Genomic DNA, 23109 nt, shown 5'->3' with positions numbered 1-23109 from the left:
CTCCATTCGGTCACCCTGGGGCCGGCATTATTTGAATGCTTCCAACATCTTCCAACCTGCTTCCATTCGAAACGGCTATCTAGTTCGGAGATCCATAGTATAGCCGATCAGCAAGGTTCGACACAGCATCGCGTGTCAGCATGATCACTCTCGGTCGCACTGCTCCTCGATCCCTTTTGACTGCCATCTCCAGATCTGCTGCCACTCCTCGTCTGGCGTTCATCACAGGAACGTCCCGCGCCTTCACTCAAGTGTCCACTGCTCCTCGACGTACACACCGCTTAAACATCGCTAAGCTCAGCACCGCACCTGCATCCCTCAGGACTCGATCTCGCACCATGACGACCGAAATTCCTTCCCAGATGAAAGCGATCTTGGTCAAAGATGGCAAAGGACCTTCTGACAACCTCTACCTCGGTGAAGCACCCGTCCCTACATTGGGCGATGACGAAGTCCTGGTCAAAATCAAAGCCTTCGGACTCAACCGTATGGATATCATGCAACGCGAAGGGAACTACCCTCTCCCACCTCACGCACCTCAGATCATGGGTGTCGAATTCTCCGGTCACGTTGTAGCCACCAACAATCTCAAAGATATCCCCTGGAAGGTCGGCCAGGAAGTCTTTGGTCTCGCAGTAGGTGGAGCATATGCCGAGTACATCAAGGTCCCTTCGCGGATGATTCTGGAGAAGCCTAGCGAGCTGGACTGGGTGCAAGCAGCTGCGATTCCAGAGAACTACCTTACTGCCTTCCAAGCTTTGAGGACGATCTGTGGATTGCAGAAGGGCGAAGATGTGCTGATTCATGCTGGTGCTTCCGGTGTCGGTCTCGCTGCGATTCAACTGGCACGCGCTTTTGGAGCGGGAAAGATCTACATCACAGCTGGGTCGGAGGAGAAGATCAAGTTCTGCGAAGAGATCGGAGCGGACAAGGGTTTCAACTATAAGGCGGTCGATTGGGCGGAAGAGTTGGCGAAACACACCGGTGCCAAAGGTCCCGCTGGATCGGTGGATGTGATCGTCGACTTCATCGGCGCTCCGTACTTCAACGGCAACTTGGCAAGCCTCAAGCGAGACGGTCGAATGGTCATGCTCGCCTTTATGGGTGGTGCAAAGATCAAGGAATCGGTCATTGCACAGCTCCTCTTCAAGCGTCTGCGTATCGAGGGCTCAACGCTGCGATCGCGTACCGTCGAGTATCAGAGCGACCTTGTCCAGGGCTTCGTCGAGGAAGGTGGTCTGGAACGTCTGATCTCTGGCGCTAACAAGGACGGTGACGGCAAGGGCGATGTCGATCACAAACTCGTCATCCACAAAGTGTACTCTTGGAAGGACATCAAGGAGGCCCACGACGAAATGGAGGCGAACAAGAACGTCGGCAAAATCATCATCACAGTCGATGGCGCCTGATCGGTGGTTCGGTCGAAAAACATTATCTGCGTGCTTTCATGTCTGTTGCTAACGTTTTATCGCAGGAAGTTTACATCCAATGCCTGTCTGTCCAGCTTGCATCGACGTCTATTGAGCCGGAATGACCTTCTCCAAGAAATCGGCGAGGTCACGGATCTCTTCGGGACACGCCGAATGCGGCATGCGCGGATACGTGTTGAACTCGACATCCGTCAAAGCCAACTCGTTCTTCAAGAACGACACCGTTCGCTGACCGTACTCGTACTTGACCACGGGATCCGCGTCTCCGTGTGCGGCGAATACCTTGAGTGATGTTGAAGTAGGAGTGCGGAGGGTGGCGATCTTTGCACGCAATGGCAACCACGTGGACAAGGCCGCCACGCCTGCGACTGGGTTTGGGTTGGTGAGACCGGTGAGAAGCGAGATTGCACCGCCCTGGCTAAAGCCTCCAACGACGATCCTTTCGCTGGGAATCTTCTGCCCGTTCAGATCCTTCGCAGTGCCGTCATTCTCGGCTTGAATGAGCTTCTTGATTTCGTCGGTCGACTTGAGCAAGCCTGCTTCATCTTCGGCTCCGGAGAGATCGTCTAGGGCGAGAACTAAAGTGGTTCGGAGCAGAAAGAGGAGATGAGGTTAGAAAAGATGTCAGTGGGCCGAGACGATAATGAGGCAGGAGGCAACGTGGAGGGCAGCGCGACTGAGCGCACGCACAAGAGTACGAAGACCTACTATCGAACCACGATGGCATTGGCATGCCCATGTTGAGTGTGACTGGCTGAATGGGCGCGTTTGGCAGAACGAATCGGACGTGCGATAGCGAAGGGCGCTGTGAGAGCATCTGTGCGACATCCGACCAGCCAGCGCTCGAGTCTCCGAGACCGTGCAGGAAGAACAAGGTAGCAGTGGGCTTGACGCCCGAGCGTGGGTTGATGACGAGCGTCTTGAGCACCGACATGTCGTCTGAATGAAGCCAGATTGCGGCGAGATGGACACCGAGGAGGATGCACGCAGCTACAGCGGCAACTTCAGCGAGTAACCGGATGGTGGATAAAGTTGAAAGTCGGCAGAGATTAGCTCCATGAAGGTCGAGCATGAAGAGGGACAAAGTGAAATTTGGCGTGTTGCAAAAGATTGGAAAACGTTAAATTGACGTCTGTGCGCTTCTCTCGAGCTCGACTTCTTGGGGCCTGTCTCGCTCTCGTGGTGGCCGTCAACACGCGTTGATGACCTCGACCAAGACCTCATCTACATAATTGCAAATGGGTCGTAGAGGATGGGGCGTCGGGTGGTGGGCCGTAATCGTTGAGCTCGATGAGTGCTGTTAGCGTGTGCACAGTGAATGCTTGTGAAATGAGCCGACGGCCGTTGTGCAATTGTGGTGTGGGCCCTTTCTGAAACTCGGTGCCTGACGAGAGACGCTCAAAGGGCCAGGTACCGGACGGAGTGGCAGTGGCATGAGTTGCATCCTCGTGCCCACTTCACTGGAGAACGAAGCAACCCTACAAATGTGGGCCAGCTATAAGACGGGCTAAGAACGCTCGTCGAAGTCAGTGGATCCCATCATCAATCTTCACAGCATAAATCTGATTCCTTCCTTCCAATCCTCTTTCCCAGTCATCCACTTTTCTCCCTTCTGCCTAGAGCATCGGTCAAGATGCTACTCAGTAAGACGCCGCTGGCTTCCGGCCTTTTGGCCATAGTGACGCTCTCGATCGCCGTCTCCGCGTCGCTTGACCCCATCGAGCAGCATCTCTCCTCCCGAGACGCTTCATCTTTCCAGGCAAGCAAAGAGGCTACTGGCAAGCTCGCCACGCCCATCAATCTAGGCCAAACATCTGTCTCTCCTCAGACTGTGCTCAAACTGACTGGGCAGGACCTGCACAGCGACCTGCCTGACAAGTCTTCCTCCTCTTCAGCCTTCGAGGCCTCGAACATCGTTGTTCCCGGCGACCCTGTTAGGAGCGAGGACCTGTCGGACAGGGCGCACTGCTCCTTCGGACATGAAACAGCCAACATCAAACGCATTCGGTACACGATGACTGTCAAGATCGATCGCGACGAGAGCGGTGCTACGACTGTAGCCGGCGCTGACTCGCTGCACGGAGTTGTGATCAAGGCTACCTCGGGTTTGTACTCCAACTCAAACCCTGATAAGGGATCGTGTGCCAAGACGCTGGCTAGACATGGCGAGGTCTGCGCTAACAGGCCGTACATTGTGCCTCAAGCGATTGTCCCAGTTGGCGTGTCCGCTAGAGCTGCTACCGGCAACGACAAGCCCGAGCCTGTCGGGGAGACGCCCAAAGCTGGTCCGAATGAGCCAGCGTACCATGCTGGACCGTACGTCTTGAAGCGATCGACCACCTCTGACGTTCCTACCCTCGATGACTGGAAGTCATTGGATCAGTCCGCCGACCTCATCTTCAAGCGAGACACGTCGTCAAACTCTCCCAAGTACCAAAACGATCGCACGGTCTCCGACTCCCACACGACCATCACCAACCCCTCCTCCACCATCTGCATCGACACGGTCAAACGCGACAAGCATATCACTAAAATCGTCCCCACCCGCACCCACACCCTCACCACCGACCAATCGCCCACCTCTCCGCTTCACTTCGAACTCGTTCGCAGCGACTCGAAAGCCAACACCTGGAACCAGATCATCTACAACGCCCACGGTCAACCCGTCGACATCACCCACCTCTCACTCACCTCCAACATGTCCTTCTGGCGCGCCGAGTACTACTGTGCCGACTGCAAGAAGGGCGATCGTCAGCACACGATTCTGTACGAAAACGTCGAGATTGAGGTGGACCAAGTTAACGACCATGTGCCGAGCGTGCAGTGTGAGGGGGACGCAACGTCGACCAATGTTCACAAGAGACAGACGAGCAGATATGCAGGCAAGAATGGATCGGGCGTGGAGTACAGTGGTGTAGTGTTTGCTATTGATCGTGTCGCTTTGGGAATGTTCAATGGCAAGGGTAAGGGAGGGATGTCGGGTTACGCAGAGGGGCATGTGAACGGGGTGTCGGGTAGTGTTTCTGCAACAGGGCAGCAGACTCCAAGCGTCGAAGAGTCGAAGGAGAATGTGCAGAAGGAGCCGATTGCAGTCCAGAGACGCGATGTCGAAGTTGCGGAAGACGGTCCGGTCTTCTGACACTGCGCTCGTTGTATTGTAAGCACCTTATGCGCTACAGACAGCTCGATGGCCAAAAATCCCACTTAGAACCCAACCCTAGCCATGCCAGATGCAACCTCAAATGGATCAAATTCCAAGAATGAGATCCCAGAACGTCTCCGTGTGTAAGAGATCATCATGAGCACCACTCAAGCTAAGCAAGTCCACATGCAATCGATCACTGCTCCTGATCCTGACATCTCCATAGACCGAGGCGATCGTCCTCTTCTCACCGTCGACCACAACGGTGCTTGCCAACCCATCTCCTGGAATCTCCACGCTGGCATCACCGCTTGATGCATCACCTGACAGCTGTCGATCGAGATGCAGGACAGCATCTATGCTCTGCTTGAACGACAGCAACTCGTCATCCCGCGAGTGCCATACGTGAAAGTCCTTGCCTTGCAAAGCTAGAGGCCAGGTCTCGCAGGAGACAACGTCGTAGTTGCTCGGACCTGGCTGTGGTAGGAAAGCTTGTGCTACGAAGCCTTCATAGTCTGGGTACTCTTTCAGGAGATTTGAAACCGAGTAGATTCCATCCTGGAATCGATCGAAGATCAAGTATCGCAGACCGTCAGCTGCTGTTTCACCGTTAGCTGAGTCACTTCGCACTTACCACTAGTACACAAGTCTTGATGCACTCCCTTGCGCCGCTATTCGGTGGTGGCATGGGTTTCGGGTGTTCTCCGTTCCCTGCTCTTGGCTCGCCGTCGATGATTGCTGCTAACGCAAGCCAAGCACCTATCGAATGTCCGACGACAATCCAATCATTCTGCGGGACATCTTTTCGACCGTGCAAGAACTTCAGCGCTGCGTTGACATCCTCCGCATGCACCGGATGAATGTGCTTCGTTAGCCCTGTCTCTTCATCTTTGACAGAGAGTCTGTAGTCGACGACCGCAACAGCTTTGCCCTTTGACGAAACATACTGTGCCAGGTCTACGTGATCTTTTCGCGAACCGGTCCGCCAAGCTCCACCATGGATGAAGACGATTAGACTGGTGGCTTGTGAGGTAGGCAGGTAGAGGTCAAGTTGCTGCTCGGGATCCGTGCTTCCAGCAACGTAATTCAGCGTCTGTGTTGTAATAGATGAGTCCGACATGATGAATGAGGGGCGTGGATGTTAGTTGCGGTGGTGGAAGAAGAAGATGATGTTGTGGACCGAGAGAAGGATGAACACAGCGGAGGGAGATTTCAGGGTCATTCCTGAAAAGTTCGGCTATTCACGTCTATTCAAGAAGGACGCTGGCTCCCGCCGCACCACTTCTCCAACTCATCCGCAGTCGACCAACATACAATAGACACGCACGCTTCCCTCGAAGCTTAAACCAGTGGCATTTGGAAAGCTCAGCTAGCCGGAGATCAACGGTACAAAGCAGCCCTGAACCCCATCAGACCCTGCTGATATCCTTGCTCAAACTCCCAGATAAAGTTGCTACCCTGACCTTTGGCCTGAGCATGAGCTGCCGTTCTCGCCTTTGCCCACTGTCCAATGAACCCAATCTCATTCGACTCATCTGCCTTCATGAATCCGAGCGAGTCGTTCCAGGCTAGATTGAACCCCTCTGCGAAACGCCAATGCTCATACGGTCCGCCGCTCTGCTTCTGCCAGTAGCCAGTGTGACCGTCGAGCGCGCCGTCCTGTGCTCCCTGTCGTGCACCTTCGAGCTCTTGCACGGACTTGCGCTGGCCGCGATGCGGATCGAGATGCTGTGGCAGCACACCTTGCTCCACAGCCGAGTAGAAGCCCCAGCCCGAGTCGGGTGGGCCTTCCTTCTTCAGCGTCCAGAAGAAGTAACCGGCACAGAACTTGTCGTAGCTCTTCCACTGGTTGTGTGCGTACTCTGCCTTGGCAGGTCTCTGCTGGTCCTCCCCGCCCAAATGGTGGAGTGAAGACGGATTGAGGGCTGCACTCCACTCGCCGATGATGAGCGAACCGCCACAGCGGTGCGACATGCTTTGCAGCCAACCGGCCGTGTCGCCGCATCCTTCTCTGCTAGTGGGAAGCGGCGATGTTCCCGGATGAAGCTTTCGAGCATGATCTTCGCAGCGCATCTTGTGATCCTCGGCTGTGAAGCAGCGGTAGAGATGGTAGTCGACCACCAACGGATTGTTGCCGGCAGCACGTTGTCCGACGTAGCCAGTGTAGTGGTTGGTGTCCCAAGCGTCTCCAAGGTAGAGCGGGAGCGATGCGGCCTCCGGCGAGACGGAACGGATCTGAGCAACGGCCTCGTCGTAGAAGCCTTGCAGTCGACCGGAGTTCTTGGGCTCGTTGAGCAGCTCGAGACCAACGACGTTTTCGAAGCGAGAGTACTCGGCTGCCATGGCTTTGAGGATCTGGATGGTCTTTTGCTGGTCGTTGCTCGAGTTCCAGAGAGCTGCCTTTCCATGGCTGACACCGCAGTGACCATCGGCGCCCTGCCCGCCTGGCGCACCGTGAAGGTCAATGAGCACACCGACATTGCGTGCAGCGGCCGATTCGATAGCTCGCTGGATTCGAGCATACGCTCCCTCGTAGACGGGTGCATACTTTTCGTAGTCTGTGTCCTTGAGCAGAGCACGTACCTGCTCGTTGGGATGACCGGCCAAGAAGTGGAAGTAGCCCACTGGGATACGGACTGTGTTGATGCCATGATCGACCATCCACTGAAGATCCCCTTCGTTGATGAAGTTGTCCCAGTGGTTCTCGAGCATGGCTTTGGCCTCGGTTGCATCCATCCCTGCTACGACATCGAGTTCGCTCGCCTTGGGGTCTTTTGCCTTCTGGAAGAGCGACGGCGTGAGCCAGCCCTCGAGGGAGAACCAAGAGCCCAGATTGACACCGCGCTGCTTTCGATAGAGGTAGATGTCGCGACGGGTGGGTGGAGCATCGACCGAGGTTGGAGGCGGCGCCTGTGAGTTGATGGGCTGGCCGCCTCCCCCGCCGCCGCCGGAAGCTTGGTCGAACTTGCTTTGCACCTTTCCAATGAACTTCTTCATCTTGACTTCTGATGATGAGCAGCCCCTATGAATGGATGATATGCGATAGCTAGCTGAGCAGAAGGGAAGAAGGCCTGCGCAACGCTATCTGGGCTTTCTCGGTACGAACAGCTTAATGCGGAAGAATGCCTCCACATTCTCCAAAAAAATCTCGGATGGTCCGTGGGTCGTTTGCACTGCCATACGACACTCGAGAGCCACGGATGACCCGCAGTCGCAAGCCCGCCGTCAAGGGAGCGTGCTCGCGGATCATCTTCCGGATGGCGGACATACACACTTGATCGAGGTGAAAATGACCCCGATCTCGCGGCCGTTCCGATCCAGACAGCATAGTCTCATTCCGTTGGACGTAGAAGCAGGTACGATGCGTGGTTTCCGCACGTGCGGATGTCTCCACAGCATGAATAGCGCGGGGTATCGAGCGAGCCGACGTGCGTCAACCAGATTGCTATGACAGTTCTCGAATGGACGTTGCCAAGCCCGGTCACATGTCCGACACGGACACAGCAGATTGGACACGGGACTCGCAAACGGCTCACGAAGGTGTGGAGTGTGTGACTGGTTCGCCGGTCTAATGTCTAGCTCGACTTTGTTGCAATGCAGCTGACCGTTACAACCGAGTTGCCATGCTGTGAATGATGCTGTTGAACACTCTGAGGGACCATCGAGTCTTGGCGTTGACCATATTTCTTCTTGCCAAGCTGAATATTTTGAGACTCAGAAGCCAAAGCCGACAGACTAGAACAAGCTGGGTTGCGGGTAAAAAGCAGCGCGCGAATTTTGAGTGTGGGGGAACAAACATTGCAACACAGCGCCGCTGCTGGTGGCTGTCTCTGAGCGGCGCCGAGATCACACCGAGGATCGAAGTTGCCCGGCCAATAGCCACAGGTATTGGAGGTCAAAGCGTGCGAGAACTGGGTTAGGTTCTGTGGTCGGACTTGGTGAAGCAACACGGTAGTCATAACATGCAGTCTAGCCATCGTGAGCTGGCAGACACCAGACTGTCGTCCAGGACGGCAGATCCGAAGATTCGGGGACGAGGATAAGTCAGATACAGAGTAACAACAGCGTTGAGCGAGAGGAGGCGCCGAAGGAAATAGAGTGGCACCGCATGGTCACCTCGCTTGTAGCTTCAACTGCTGGCGGGCTGTTCGAGTGACGTGAGGTAAAAGATCACGTTCTCAGAGAAGGAAATCCAGAGAGAGAGAGAGAGAGCCAGCTGTGTGCTAGCCTGCAGATTGCCGAGATAATTTCTCGACGTGTGGCTCGGCGCTCTCCCGTGCCGCGATAGCGAGGCTAATTCTCCATTTCGGCACGACATCGCAGTCTGTGGCTGCTCGACCTTCGTGATTGGTTCGGCCCGTCTTTGAACAGTTCTCACCTTGGATCAGATTGCCGCTTCCTCTTCGAAGCTACTCCAGTTACCTGCTCTTGGCTCACCTCCATCACATCACATCGCAATCGCCAATCATAGGCGGTGTTGGAGGATGACCGTCAAGACCATCTTGATTATCGCCACTTCACGTTGAAAGCCAGAGCTTGAGCCGCTCGCTCTCCAGCGCCGGAACTGCATACAACCGCATAAAGCTTTCTTCCCCGCTCCAGAGTCACACTCCTGCGTCTGCATACGATTCGACGCAAGCGCAGCACACAAGTCCAATATGCATCCACCTCCGAGCCATATGGCTCACAACTCGACCACGCTCTATCAAACCATCACCAATACCCTCGGTCGTACCAATACCCGTTCCAACTCTTCCTCCTCTTCAGCATCCAACATGAGCCAATCTTCACAGCGCTCGCCACCGCCCTCCTCGCACAAGCGCACATCCTCGCTCCACAAGACCAACAGCACGTCGTTCGCAACCTCGTCGCTGCCACGAAATCTCATCTTCGATTATGTCCGTCCCGAAGAGGTTCGCGCTGCACATGCCCTCGAGGTCGAAGGCTACCCGCCCGAAGATGCCGCCAGCTACGAAAGGTTGCTATCGCGCCAAACAGCAGCGCCGCATCTCTTCTTGGGTGCCTTCGTGCCCATGCCTCCGCCAAAAGTTGCTGGCCCTCTCTCCGTCTCCGGTCAACCTCGTCGGAGGATCGTGGGTTTCATCACCGGAACCGCTGCACCCGCCCTCACCCTCCGCTCCATGTCGACGCACGACACATCGGAAGATGCGCGTATCGTCTGTATCCACTCGGTTTGTGTCGCTCCAGAGATGCAGCGTAAAGGGCTTGCAACACGCATGCTCGAGAACTACATCTCTCGCGTGCGCAAAGCGGAAGAGGGCAAAGGCCCCGAAGGTGACAAGGGCAAGCGCGGATACGAGACTCTGGCGCTGCTCGCACACGAGGAGCTCACCGGTCTGTACAAGAAGGTCGGCTTCCGTATCCAGTGCGTCAGTCACATCCAGTACGGCAGCGGTCAGTGGCTCGAGATGAGGCGCAGCGTCTACCCTTCTCCCAGCAGCGGAAACGGCAGTCGCATTGGTGCACAGCTTACCAGGACCACATCGGCCACTTCTTCTGCGAGCGATGATACGCCCGCCGGCCTCAAGATGAGCTCGGGGTTTCTCGCACCCATCGATACGACTCAACCCCTGAAGCCGGATGCTACGACGTCCGCCGTCTCTACCATCACCATCGAAGACAAGAAGCCGCCAGCTCTTTCTGATGCCAAGTCGATTTCCGCTTCACCCACATTGGCGTCGCCACCCGGCATGCCGTCCCAGGCATCCATCATGGCCGCCCTCGCCGCCCAGTCTCAACCTGGCAAGAGCCCCGGTCAAACGTATACCTCGATCCTCGGCCAAGCCGTCGCTGCAAAGACACCCGCCGAGGACGCCGGTATGGCCCTCGAAGCACGTCTCGTCGATCGCGAGTCGGGCACCAACCTCGCCAGGCTCTACTGTCCCATGGACAACTGTCGCTGCTGCATCCTTGCCAAAGGTGCCGGTGAGTGGGCGCGCAAGGAGAGCGGTCCGCTTTCTAATCCAGCGCTGCAGCTGCCTAATTCTCCATCGCCTCCACAGGCTCCGGCTTTCCCACTGCATGCTGCCAGTGCAGGTGTCTCGAATCGATTGCTGACCAGCGTCAAAGGGTTCTGGATGGTAGCCGGTCCGCTTCAGTTTGACAACGTTGGCTTCTCACGCGACCTGACCTGGACCGTCCCGCTCGGCAACGATCCGACATCACCCAAAGCGACCTCTGATCAAGCTTCAGGACTCAATGTCGAGTCACCTGCCAGCCCTCGCACTAAGGCGCAAGAGAAGGAAGCACGAGACAGGCAGAAGAAGGAGGAGAAGGAACGCCTGCGCGAAGAGAAGGAGAAACGCAAGAAGGAGAAGCGCGATCGCAAGCGTCCCGGCAGCGGCTCGGACGAATCGGACGAAGACGTGGCATCCTTGCTGTCGCATCTCAGCCTAGGTTTGACACCGGGCGAGGAGGTGACGGTCAAGTACCTGCTCTGTCCCGACTGCGAATGTGGACCGCTCGGATTCACGATCTTGCCAGCTGAGATGCAAGGTGGCAGATTGGCGGCGGAAGTAGGCGATGAAGTGGAGAGGAGGAAGGGCGGGACCATGACGCCGAGCGAGAGCAAGCCGAAGAGGCCACCGCAGGTGTTTTACTTGGCAGCTGATAGGGTCAGGTATCAGTTTGAACGGTCGTAGCCGCCTCGAGCAATGTGAATTCGCACCGTTCGGTGTGCATCTATCTCAGTTATCACAGACGCAGGCGTGTGCACGGTTCGAGATCATATAACGTGACTCTTTGAGTTGAGATTGTCTATAAGTCATCTGACAAGCGGCTGCAGCAAAAGCTTCGTGCGCGGATCAAGTTGTCTTGTTGGTAGGCGGGTGGGTGGTTCTCCAATGGTTGGCGATCTCCTCCCTCGTCGCGGCCCAGACACCGCCCTTTCCAGCCCCTTGCTCCAAGAGCTCCTTGTTCCTCTTCTGCACATGATCAACAAACCTCTGGAGACCTTGGAATCTGCCCGGTCTGCCTACGACTCGGCAGTGCAGACCGATGCTCATCATCTTGGGCACCGAGTTGGGATTGTTTTCGGGAAGGTAGGTTTCTGCGACGAGGGTTTCGAAGGCGTCGATGAGGTAGGTTGCGAAGCTTTCCGAGTTGAAGAAGCCGGGGGTGATGGCGAAGCGCATGTCGTTGTTGTCGAGGGTGTAGGGGATGACGAGGAGGTGTTCGTTGGGGGTCCCGTCGGGAGCGGGGACCCAGTAGGGGAGGTCTTCGTCGTAGGCGTCCGAGTCGTAGAGTTCTTTCTCGAGTCCTAGCTCTTTGTAGGCTTGGTAGACGAGGCGTCGGGTGTTGATGGATTGACGTCCGGTGTACCAGCCTCGTGGTTCGCGAGAGTGGGAGCTCGCCTGCTTGATCGCCTTGATCGCAGCTTGGATCTGATGACGTTCCTCTTCCTGGGTCATGAGAGAGTGGTCGAACCAGCGGTACGAGTGACTCGCTACTTCGCAACCTGCTGCCTCCATCGCCTTGACCACAGCTGGATTCTGCTCCACCGCTCGACCCACCGACCAACTGGTGAACTTCAAATTGTTGCGTTTGAAAAGATCCAGGATCCTCCAGAATCCTCGATGAGATCCAAACTCGTACGCCGATTCCACACTCAGATTCCTCACGTTGGCAGGAGGCTTGGAACCGTTGGCAGCACCGTATTCCGTCAAGTACTGCTCGGCTCCCGAGTCGCCGTTCAACGTGGTATTCTCACCACCTTCTTCGTAGTTCACTACGAACGATACGGCGATTCGTGCGTCGTTTGGCCAGTGTGGGTGGGGAGGATTCGGACCGTATCCGACCATGTCTCGTGGATCGTGCGGGTTGAAATCGTTGATGTTGAAGTTGTTCGGGAGAGGTTCAGCATCACGATCCACTTGCTGGGATTGGTTCGGATAGCCGAGGAACTTGGGTAGATCGTCGTTGACGGTGACGGCCTTCCAAGGACCGTAGAAGGAGTGCGCTGTGGGTGCGAAGCTTTCCACACCTTGGATTCCGGATTTGTCTCCGTCTGGACGAGCAAGTGTACTCGGCCAGATGGACCATTGCTGCTTCGCCTCGTTCCAGGATCCCATCGGATTACCGCACTGGGAGCAACGCAACTTCCATTTTCGACCCGCGACAGCTTCGTACAGCTGACCGGTGGTTACGTTTTCACCGAAAACCTTTTGCGTCTCAGCATCGATCTTGTCGGCAGAAGTGGAGAAGGAGGAGGGCGTGGACCAGGTGACGGCCTCCTTCTTCCAGTGAGTGGTCCAGATGTATGGTGCACCGTTGATACGCTGGCATCGCGTGCAGTGGCAGAAGGCGGAGAGTCGGAGGTTGGCGGGTTCGGCGTCGAGGGTGTACTCGAGCGCCCCGCAGTTGCAGTGGCCTTTGAGCGTCGGCATCTTGGGATCAGGTAAGTGTGAGGAAGGAGAATGAGGTGGAAGAGAAGATGGGAGAGGACAGAGTTGGACACACACACGACAGTCTCACACGGGACCCCACAGTTGACCGAGACTTTTTTCTTCCTGAAAAGAACAAAAGTAGGGACACGCACCCGCACGCCTGATAAGGCCCCTTCTTATCGACTCAACGTTCCCAGGCATCATCACAACCTGTATGAACCACGATCGTGAGCTCACACAGTGTCGAAAACTCACCATTGCAGTTACATTCATCTCCAAGCAACAGCCATGTGTGGATACCTGGCCTAGCCGCGTAAGGTTAAGTGTCAGGATGTGGCCCTTCGGATATGCCCGAAACCGACAGCCGATGAATTTTGACGGACCAATGAGACGCGATTTGCTTCCCGGCTGACCGAGATAAAGAATTCCGCTAGGCCGACGCACAGACACCTCTGTTTGACACCATGCGACACGATGCGGCCATCCATCCCGACGGCATACCCCACTGGGCAGCCCATTCGGCCGCAGCACATGCAGCCGCTGAACCCCTGAATTGAAATGCGTCTACGCCGACGCGGCTTCTATCAAACTAACACTACAAGTACATATGCGATCGCCTCGGTCGATCTATGCTTCTTTTGATGCCTCAACTGGCGTTCGGAACCTGCAAAGACCTCCTCTTGTTCTTGGTGATGCTCATCGGCAAATCACCACTACCCTTGAGCAGATTGTGATATCCTCTACGCTTCGGATCGTTGAGCCTCTTCTTGAGATGTTTCTGCACTTTTGCTTCCGGTCTCACCACCACCACGGGTACCGGAGACGACGTGAGAATGTCGCGACTGATGTGACCCATGATGTGCTGTCCGAGCATCTTTTGAAACTTGTTCGCCGACTTCCCGCGGGTGCCGACGGTCAGGCTGTCGGGACGGTAGACGTGAATGATGTCGAGGATGGTGGATGTGACCTTTCCAGCGACGAATTCAACGACGATAGAGATCCTTCGATCTTCGGCTTCCTCGTTCAACTCGACGATCGAGGCCATCAGCTCTCTGGCTTCTTCTCGAGCATCATCTTGGTCGATCTGATCCGCTTCTCCGTCTAGGATCCTTACAGCAACCACTTCGTCTCCGTCTTCCACCAAGTTCTCCATGAGCCACTCTAGTGCACGTTCCGAATAGGGATTGTCGTCGACTGCCACCATGAACGTACGTGTGTTCTTGGTCCGCATGAATCCGCGTGATTTGACTTGGAGAGTAAAGCTGAATGCGCCAGAGTTGGTTTCGTCGGCATCGGGCATGGTGTCGAAGCCTACTCGACGCTCATAACCGGCTTTGACATCGCTAAGACCGCCAGAAGAGCTGGTTCGACTCTTGCTCATGGAAGGTCCGCCTCGACGCCCACCGTAGGTGCCGTCGCCGACGATGGCGGAGCGAGAGGGAGAGGTGGAGGCATTGGTGGTCGTGCCAGAGGTGAGTGAGGTGTTGCTGTTTGCCGTTCGAGGTCGGTCCGGTTCTTCAATGGTGATCCCTTGACGTGGACGCGAATGCTCGCTGCTGCTTCGGGAATGTGCCAGGCTGCTGGACCCTGGTGTATGCAGGATGGGTGTGGTTGGCCTCGACGTCATGGTCGGCAGCCGCGTGACTATATCGGGGAAAGAGAGGCTTGCCTGAGCTTTGATGTGGACGAGTCCGAAGAGTCCGTTCTTTCGAGAACTCTTCCGTAGTGAGGTTTTGGGGTGTGATCGATACGAGTGCGAGCCACGGAGTTGTACCGTTCTTGCCTAAGACCGCTGGTCACGATGATGAGTGGGTCTCTGAAAACAGTACGAAGGAGGCTGAGGTTAAGGCTGTGAAGCTTACTTGCATGTTGCTCCAGCTTGGCGGTCGATTTCTCCACCTCTCCACTTTTAGGATCTCGCACGAAAAAGGGAAGCAGCTGCAGGGACCACATTCACACAAACATGGTGCACCGAGGGTCCGCGACGCGGCTCTAGACGGTAACAACAAGAGCCCTGCACCATGCACACGTCTGTGCTTCTGAGTCACTCAATCTTGAAGGCATCGTTGCGAAACAGTGAACGCACGCTGAGCGACACTGCATTGCAGAGCGAGGGTTGACCTGACGTCGGAAAGACTCAGGATGCTCCGCAGGATTGGCAAAGTATCTGGAACAGAGACAGAGAAAGAGACATATCCCGCCTTCGTCCCGAGACCTGACCGGGACTAGTGGACGGCGGGCGACATTCATTTCATGGCTTGTTCATTCGATTCAACCTTGTTGCCAACCAAGTCCTCTTCTTTAGATCGAGCTCGCTGCGATCCTCCTTCTTACCAATCTTGGCATCCTGTCCACTGAAGGCTGGACTCACTGTTGAAGCTGAAGTATGACCATTGCAGGCTAGCACGGCAGGAAGGCAGAGATGAGGGGTGATGACGAAGTCCTGCGGAGAGCACAAGCAGTCCACACCCAAGGTAGAAATGAATCTCTTGAAACTCCGGTCAATTTCTCGCCAAATGCAAGGTTGCCTTTTTAAAGTTTTTTTTTTCTGTGTTCCAACAGAGTTGTCAATCTCGCACCGGCTACCTTCCCCTTGGTGATGCTTGTTCCGTCACATCCCTCTAGTGGCCAGCGTCTACTCGGACCTTCCCGATTGTACGCTTGTGAGGCCAGGCTCTACGTTTCGCAGCATGTCCGGGTCATCCACTTGAAGGCCGTCGTAAGGAGGCGCCAAGTGCTGACGTCGGAATGGGATTCGCTTCCCATTTGAGGGTGAAGTAGCTGCTTTTCATTCAAAAAATACCCCATTGGACCGAGGCACTTTGACTGTCCAGTTTTGGACCCTTCTTTCTGTGTTGGCAAGCGCTAAATCTGAGAGGTGGAGTGTGATGAGATTTTTGGAAAAATCCTATCTCATCAGCACATCCAGAGCGAAGCGACGCGGCGGCGGTATTAGAGTTCGCAGGCGCCATTCTCGGGAGCATTCTTGGGCTTCAGAGCAGCGGCTGGCTGGCGCTTTCTCCGCCGTGCCTACCCACGATAGCCGGTTCGACCTCAAAATCTTGCAGAAACACACACACACCGACCGACACACACAGACATCGTAACTTTCTCAACCAAGAGTCGCTTGCTCGCAGCTCGATCCGCTAGACCCGCTGGCCCCGGCAACTCTCGTTTGTTTCGCTCGTACTCTCCCGCTACATCTTCAGCACCTCCTTGTCTGCCTACCTTCATCTTGAACCAGACCATCACCACTTGCTCCATAGACGAAGCTCACGCTCGCTCCCCCCTCAGCTCCGAGCTCTCACCACTGGTAACCACAAGGCGCGCCCGTCATGACGTCTGCCGTACCTGCTCCGCCACGGGGCTTGAGCTCGCTGAGCTCCTCCTCCTCCTCCTCGATCCGCCAGGCGCAGCCCATGCCAGCTCCTCTGAGCCGCATCGCGCTCGCAGCCAAGCAAAATCAGATCCTCGCCCTCCAAGCGCTCCAGGCTGCCGCCGCTTCCGCCTCGGCTCCGTCCTCGTCCTCATCATCCGCAGGCGGCTCCCCACCTCCATCGTCGTCCTACGCCAAGTCGCCCAGCGGCGACGTCTACCCGGTCGCCTCCAAACGCGGTCGCAAGTTCCAAGCTTTCCGAGCCCCTCCTCTTTCCATCGTCTCAACGAGCACCATTGTCGCCACTGCCTCTCGGTCCAGCTCTGATAAGCTCGTGCCGCTCATCACCACCAGCGTGCCCTACTGGTCGGCCGAGGGCTCGCATCCACTCTACGATCCAAGCTCGGGCAGGCGGTCCGAAATCTACTCGCTCACCAACGATCGCTACCCCGGCGCTCCCGGTACTGCCCTCGCCAAAGCACGCGAGGCTCAGCAGAAAGCAGTGCTGGCTGCCAAGCGTGAAGCCGCCAAGAAGCTCGCATCCAAGGCCGAGCTCGAACATCTGGGCGTCAAGGGTCTCGGAAAGAAGCGCAAGAGCAGCAGCCCGTACGCTACCGTAGGTGGTGGTTTGCAGGCCATTGCTGTGTCTCAGCCTGCTCCGTCGAGCAGCTCCAAGCCCGAAACCACCTCCCAGGCCATGAGCCGCGACTCGTCGAGGGGTCGCAGCTCCGTCAAGCCAACATCGGACACTCATCTTACGGTGCCGTCCACCAGTCGATCCCGTCGACCTGCCTCCAGAGCATCCTCGCCCGCTCCCATCACCGCTCAGGCCTCATCTTCCACAAGACGCACCGGTACGCGCTCGGGATCGGCCGCGCCTGCCGACGAAGAAGCGAGCAGCTCTACCTCAAGCAACGGGCGCAACAACCGCAGCTCACCTTCGCGGGGCAACAGTCCCCCAGAGGGCAGCAAGAATCACCATGGACTCGCTTCCACTGCACCGTTCCAGAGCAGTCCTCTTGCTGCGAGTGCCATCACCATGGAGCCTCTGCTGGACACGGACGACGCCGACGCGAACGAGGCAAAGCCCAGCGTCTCAGATGCCGGCGCCAGTCTAAGTGTTGCTGCTTCTGCAAACAAACGCAAGGCGAGTGCTTTGAGTCAAGAGGTGCACGCTGAGGATGCGCCTGAGGACGGTCTGGCGGACTCACTCGATCAAGTAAGCAAGCGGTTGAAGGGCGATGATGGTGCGCCGGCTGGAGGCGATGCTGCGGAAAGGACCGTCAAAGAGGGGTCGCCTTCTTCCGTCTCCTCGAGTCGTCGCACGTCGCCGCGGATGACTGCGCGTGTTGCTCAAGCTGCTTGATGGCGGCGAGGGTTCTCAGTCGAGTTGCGACATTGATTCATTTGCTTTTTGTTTTCGTCACATCGATGCATTGCATTGCATATTTATACCCTGTTGTGGTTTGCTTGCTCTCAATATGACGCCCTTTCGACATCTTGGTTCTGCATGTATTCATGTTGCTGTGCTTCGTGCGTTTTGAATTGCTGCTGGTCCGCTCAGGCAGGCCATTACGCGCGGCTGGGGAGGCTGAAGATGCCTTCTGACTCCTGGGTGAAACGAGTCGCTTGTTGTCAGATGCTGCTTGCTTTGGTGCTTCTTGTTGCGTTCCCCCTCCGTCGGAGGGATGGACAGCTTGGTATGATGACCGACTCGTGTCTCGACAAACGTCCTTCATTATTTGTGAGCGAAAGTCCAGATCTCCGAAGGTTCTGATTGTGCTGCATCTCAGTCATTCTGCGTTTCGATTGCTCGCATGCAAGCTTGACACGTGCGAGAGCAAGTGAGAGCGTTGCAGGAGAAGGATCTCGCGGACGAAGTATCGCAGGTCAGGATTCACTTACGGATGCGATGAGGCGGACTTGTATGACTACTTCAAGCACCCATCTGTGAAAGAGCGCACAGTCCGCTTTGTGTACGCAAGCGTCACCATCATCCCGCTCGAAGGAGGTACAAAGAAGCTGCATGAGGTGTAGGAGACCTCCGCCAAATTGTCTTTTCTTGGTCGCCGGCAAGTGGCCGACATTTTCGCCGATGCGAATGTGTTTGGAGGATGTGAGATTTCCACGCTTCAGGGTCCAACCGAAGTGCAGCGGAGCGGACGGACCGTGGCTGCAGGTTTGATTTCAAATCAATCAAAATGGAAGTAGCCCCTGTAATTCATTTTGTCAGGAATCGAATTCCACAGTGTTGGACTTGACCGCATTCGCGCGGGGGAAGCGGGAGCATCTCTGGAAGAAACAGTTCTGTCAGGTGTGGGGCCTCAAAGGACGAAGGGCGCGGCATCACGCTCCGTCAGTCGGCGAGGACGTTGTGGATTGGATTGTATTGAATTGACCGACGAGGAGTTGTGTCGGTGTCCTGAGGGCCGACAGCAAGGAGCATCGTCTGATGAAAAAGCTTCAGCAACAAGGAGTTGTTGCAACCACGATCTTCCTTCAATCAACACCATCATCATCCCCCAATATCCCTAGAAGCTCAGCGATCATGTTTCGAAACGCCATCAGGTCGTCGATACGTTCGAGAGCGAGCAGTTCCACCTTGCTCCGATCGTCCATGCCAAGACCGCTCCAGCACCGACCTGTCTCTTCTTCCTCATCATCAAGCAAGACATCGCAGTCCAGCAATGGAAGCGGCAACGTCAAAGGCCTCGTTGCAGGCTTGGTCGGTTTGGCGCTTCTCGCATCAGCCGTCCCTACACGTAGCGTGTACAACGATCAAGTACGTTCGCCTCCTCGCAAAGTCAGCCCTGCGGCGGCCTCGGATCCAGCCGACAAGCTCATCTCGATGGACACGGTGGCCAGCTACAACAAGCTTCCATCCGAAGGCGGCAACGGTCTGTGGGTGGTCATCAAAGGCGAAGTGTACGATGTCACCGATTTCGTCGACAGTCACCCCGGTGGACGCAACATCATCCTCAAGAACGCCGGAAAGGACGTCACCGAGCTGTATGAACCGATTCACCCTCCTACAGCGATAGAGGAAAACCTCGATGCTTCCAAGCACATCGGCCAAGTGAATCCCAGCACAGTTCAAATCAAGCAGGCGGGTGAAGAGTCGGAGAAGGATCGCAAACGCAGGCTGGCACGCGAGAATCTGCCTTCGCTCGGAAGCGTTTTGAATCTGGACGATTTCGAAAGGATCGCCGAGAGCATCCTGTCGGATCAGGCGTGGGCGTACTACTCTTCAGCCGCGGATGACGAGATCACGTATGCGCAGAACAGAGCTGCTTTCAACCGCATTGTCTTCCGTCCCCGCATCCTGCGTGCAATCGGTCAAGTGGACAGCTCCAGAAAGCTCATCGACTCTAAAGGAAAAGGCTTCCTCTGCTCCCTCCCCATCTACGTCTCTCCTGCCGCCATGGCTAAGCTCGGACACCCCGACGGAGAACTCAACCTCACTCGCGGAGCAGGCGAAGCCGACATCATCCAGGGAATCTCCGCCAACGCATCCGTCGGACTCGACGAGATGCTCGATGCACGCAAAACCGGTCAACCCATCATCTACCAGCTCTACGTCAACAAAGACCGCGCTGCCTCCGAGCGTATCCTCAAGAAGATTGAATCGCGTGGTGTGTCGGCCGTGATGCTCACCGTCGATGCGCCTGTGATGGGCAAACGGGAGCGGGATATGCGTACCAAGGGCGAGGAAGTCCAGCTCGGCAACGACCACGGCAAGGACGTCAAAGCCAAGGGTGGTGGAGTCGCACAGGCCATCTCCGGCTACATCGATCCCAACCTCACCTGGGACGACATTGCGTGGTTCCGAAAGACGTGCAAACTCCCACTCTACCTCAAAGGCGTCCAGACGGTCGAAGACGTCGAGCTAGCCGTCAAACACGGTGTTGAAGGTGTCGTGCTGTCCAACCACGGTGGTAGAAGTCTCGAGTACTCGCCTGCAGCTTTGGATGTGCTGGTGGAGCTGCGCCAGAGGAGACCGGAGCTGTTTGACAAGATCGAGGTGTTCATGGACGGAGGCGTGAGGAGGGGTACGGACGTGCTCAAGGCGGTAGCGTTGGGTGCCAAGGCGGTGGGGTTGGGAAGGCCGTTCTTGTATGCTCAGTCTGGGTATGGGGAGGCGGGTGTGACGAGGGCAATCCAGATCTTGCAGGATGAGATCCATCGAGGGATGCAGCTGCTGGGCGTCACTTCGCTCGATCAGTTGACGCCGGAGATGATTGATATTCTGCCTAGACAGTTCTTCCCCATTCACCAGCAGAGGGCGGAGCAGCGAGACACGGCTTGAAGGCAGCGCTGTAGAGTCTTAGCTGCGGTCAAGCTACTCTCGCCACACACGCAATACAGCGCCATAATGGTATCAAGCGGGATCGTTCGACTGATCCGGGCCGATTCGAGGTCAAACAAGGGTCCTTCGGCTTCGGATGAGAGATATTTCTGTTTGGTGTTGAAAACGAATACGCGCCCCGCTCTTTTTCGTTGCCGGCGCTGCCGGAGCCGCTGTGCGGCATCCCTGCAGTTTGACTGCACATGTGACTGTTGCACACGTCTTCCCCGCACTTTCGAGTCTGTCATGCTTGACAGCTGTATACAGCACCAGGTGTTTGCACGAGGCGTGCTACTTTGTCTTCCTACCACAATCCTCATTTTCCTCCTCACAGCCACGATCCAAACCTCACAGTCCGAACTTGACACTTTCTCACATCTCATTCTCGCTCACTGACCGACTATGAGGGCAGAAGAAGGCTTCCAGTTCGAGCGCTTCCGCGTAGCCTCGCCGTGGTCTTCGGATCCAGCTCTGCGTCTGACTATTCTCCGACTCTTCTCTTCCGGCAAATACCCCCTCGGCACCTCTGAGATCAAACGACTCTTCGACGATCTCACCTCGTTCGGCAAACGTGTCGAAGGAGAGTACGCCGACATCGCAGCAACGCTCGACACCCCTCAACACGAACCCACCCTCGTCCAGTACGACGCGTGGGGCAAACGAGTCGACAAGCTCGTGACCGGCGAAGGATGGAAGCGCCTCAAAGGAGTTTGCGCCTCCGACGCCATTGTTGCCGAATCTTACGCTCGACCTGAAGCAAAGTTTGGCGGAGGCCGGGACAAGCTGGGACAGCATGCGAGGCTGTATGCGTTTACGAGGAGTGTCATGTTCGCACCTGTTTCCAAGGTTGTTCTGTGTCCGATCAGTATGACGGATGGAGCGGTGAGGGTGTTGGAGCTGTTCGGAACGGAGAAGCAGAAGCAGGAGAACATTCCGAAGCTGTGCAGTACGGATCCGAGCGCGGCGTGGACAGCCGGTCAGTGGATGACAGAGCGTCCGGGTGGATCGGATGTGTCACGAACCGAAACCGTCGCACGCCCAATCGATGCCAACAAGAAACCGGAAGCTGGCGATAAGTTCGTCATCAGCGGATTCAAGTGGTTCTCTTCCGCAACCGATGGAGATGTCGCGTTGGCGCTGGCGCGCACGAGCGACGATCTCAAGCTCGGCTCCAAGGGTCTCTCGCTGTTCCTGATCAAGATCCGAGACGACACGACGGGCAAGCTCAACGGTATCCGCGTACACAGGCTCAAACGCAAACTCGGCACCAAATACCTGCCCACCGCCGAGCTCGAGTTGGACGGATGCATCGGCGAGTTGGTCGGCGAGATCAGTCGCGGAGTCGCCACCATCTCGTCCGTGCTCAACATCACTCGACTCTATTCCGCCGGTGGAGCGGTCGGTGCCCTCTCGTGGGGTCTACGTTCCGCCACCGCCTACGCTCAGATTCGACCCGCTCTCGGTGGTGGGAAGCTGGACAAGCTTCCACTGCACACCGACCAACTCCTCAAAGTCACGGTAACCTACCGCGTGTTTCTGCAGATCTTCTTCTCCAACGTGCTTCTCATGGGAGCCAGCGAATCCGGCCAGGCGAGCAAACGAGACCTCACACGTCTGCGACTCCTCACGCCTGCCCTGAAAGCCTTTGTTGCCACTCGAGCATCCGAATCCTACCTCACGCTGATCGAGTCCTTCGGCGGTCAAGGCTATATGGAGGAGGTCGGGATGGCCGAGATGCTGCGCGATTGCACCGTCGAGAGGATCTGGGAAGGCACACCCGCCATCCTCTCGCTCGACGTGCTTCGCGTTCTCGTCCAATCCCGCGGTCAAGCCCTCATCGAGTTTTTCCAAGACATCTCCGCAAACCTCACCTCTCTCCCCTCCCAACTATCCACTCAACTCGACTCCGAGATCAAGTTTCTCTCCAGCATCGTCCAGAAAACAGCTTCGATCCTAACCACGCTCGACCTCGACCGACACGTGAAAACTACCGACCTCAGATTCAGCCGATACCTCCTAGACCTCATCATGGCCATCCAAGGATCATCGCTGCTGCTCTCTCATGCGGCTTGGAAGATGACCACGTTTGCGCAGAGTGCAGAGCTGCAGTCTCTGGCGGAGGTCAAAGCGGATGAGAGGGAATTGCAGCAGGATGTGCATCTGATCAGGCTGTGGATCGGAGGCGCGAGCGGCGACGGTGGTGCAGCAGGATTCGCTGATTTGGCGAGATTGGTGAGTCAGTTGGAGGCGAGCACGACAGAAGCGAAAGTGAAAGGCGAGGATGCGGTAGACTTGGGTCACGGTTTGGTGTACTCCTGGGATCAAGGGACGGCGAACGAGGTCAAGAGTCATTTGTAGATATCGAGGATGCTCAACAAACGAGTAATTGAGAGATTGGGTATCGGTGTGAA

At 56.3% G+C, this 23109-nt stretch overlaps 10 protein-coding genes across 10 annotated transcripts; 6 read left to right on the top strand and 4 right to left on the bottom strand.

The window, feature by feature from the left end:
- Positions 1-140: 140 nt before the first annotated feature.
- PHSY_004286 (hypothetical protein) lies at positions 141-1409 on the top strand (the record flags this gene model as incomplete). Its single annotated transcript, XM_012334899.1, has 1 exon — positions 141-1409. One exon carries the CDS (start codon positions 141-143, stop codon positions 1407-1409), a length of 1269 nt encoding a protein of 422 aa, XP_012190289.1.
- A 108-nt stretch (positions 1410-1517) lies between these two features.
- On the bottom strand, positions 1518-2364 carry PHSY_004285 (hypothetical protein; the record flags this gene model as incomplete). Its single annotated transcript, XM_012334898.1, has 2 exons — positions 1518-2008; positions 2121-2364. The coding sequence occupies 2 exons, from the start codon at positions 2362-2364 to the stop codon at positions 1518-1520; spliced, it is 735 nt and encodes a 244-aa protein (XP_012190288.1).
- A 699-nt stretch (positions 2365-3063) lies between these two features.
- Positions 3064-4569, top strand: PHSY_004284 (hypothetical protein; the record flags this gene model as incomplete). The annotated part of the gene is made up of 1 exon (XM_012334897.1): positions 3064-4569. The coding sequence occupies one exon, from the start codon at positions 3064-3066 to the stop codon at positions 4567-4569; it is 1506 nt and encodes a 501-aa protein (XP_012190287.1).
- A 108-nt stretch (positions 4570-4677) lies between these two features.
- PHSY_004283 (alpha/beta hydrolase fold protein) lies at positions 4678-5692 on the bottom strand (the record flags this gene model as incomplete). Its single annotated transcript, XM_012334896.1, has 2 exons — positions 4678-5130; positions 5207-5692. 2 exons carry the CDS (start codon positions 5690-5692, stop codon positions 4678-4680), a joined length of 939 nt encoding a protein of 312 aa, XP_012190286.1.
- A 260-nt stretch (positions 5693-5952) lies between these two features.
- Positions 5953-7971, bottom strand: PHSY_004282 (glycoside hydrolase; the record flags this gene model as incomplete). Its single annotated transcript, XM_012334895.1, has 2 exons — positions 5953-7594; positions 7847-7971. 2 exons carry the CDS (start codon positions 7969-7971, stop codon positions 5953-5955), a joined length of 1767 nt encoding a protein of 588 aa, XP_012190285.1.
- Positions 7972-9251: 1280 nt separating this feature from the next.
- On the top strand, positions 9252-11234 carry PHSY_004281 (potential polyamine N-acetyl transferase; the record flags this gene model as incomplete). The annotated part of the gene is made up of 1 exon (XM_012334894.1): positions 9252-11234. The coding sequence occupies one exon, from the start codon at positions 9252-9254 to the stop codon at positions 11232-11234; it is 1983 nt and encodes a 660-aa protein (XP_012190284.1).
- Positions 11235-11396: 162 nt separating this feature from the next.
- Positions 11397-12977, bottom strand: PHSY_004280 (hypothetical protein; the record flags this gene model as incomplete). Its single annotated transcript, XM_012334893.1, has 1 exon — positions 11397-12977. The coding sequence occupies one exon, from the start codon at positions 12975-12977 to the stop codon at positions 11397-11399; it is 1581 nt and encodes a 526-aa protein (XP_012190283.1).
- Positions 12978-16396: 3419 nt separating this feature from the next.
- Positions 16397-17719, top strand: PHSY_004278 (hypothetical protein; the record flags this gene model as incomplete). The annotated part of the gene is made up of 1 exon (XM_012334892.1): positions 16397-17719. One exon carries the CDS (start codon positions 16397-16399, stop codon positions 17717-17719), a length of 1323 nt encoding a protein of 440 aa, XP_012190282.1.
- Positions 17720-18970: 1251 nt separating this feature from the next.
- PHSY_004277 (cytochrome b2) lies at positions 18971-20659 on the top strand (the record flags this gene model as incomplete). The annotated part of the gene is made up of 1 exon (XM_012334891.1): positions 18971-20659. One exon carries the CDS (start codon positions 18971-18973, stop codon positions 20657-20659), a length of 1689 nt encoding a protein of 562 aa, XP_012190281.1.
- A 441-nt stretch (positions 20660-21100) lies between these two features.
- Positions 21101-23056, top strand: PHSY_004276 (acyl-CoA dehydrogenase; the record flags this gene model as incomplete). Its single annotated transcript, XM_012334890.1, has 1 exon — positions 21101-23056. The coding sequence occupies one exon, from the start codon at positions 21101-21103 to the stop codon at positions 23054-23056; it is 1956 nt and encodes a 651-aa protein (XP_012190280.1).
- Positions 23057-23109: the final 53 nt, after the last annotated feature.

Source organism: Pseudozyma hubeiensis (assembly GCF_000403515.1).
Source record: "Pseudozyma hubeiensis SY62 DNA, scaffold: PHS42, whole genome shotgun sequence".
Classification (NCBI taxonomy): domain Eukaryota; kingdom Fungi; phylum Basidiomycota; class Ustilaginomycetes; order Ustilaginales; family Ustilaginaceae; genus Pseudozyma; species Pseudozyma hubeiensis.
This window is presented reverse-complemented; position numbering and strand designations above follow the sequence as displayed.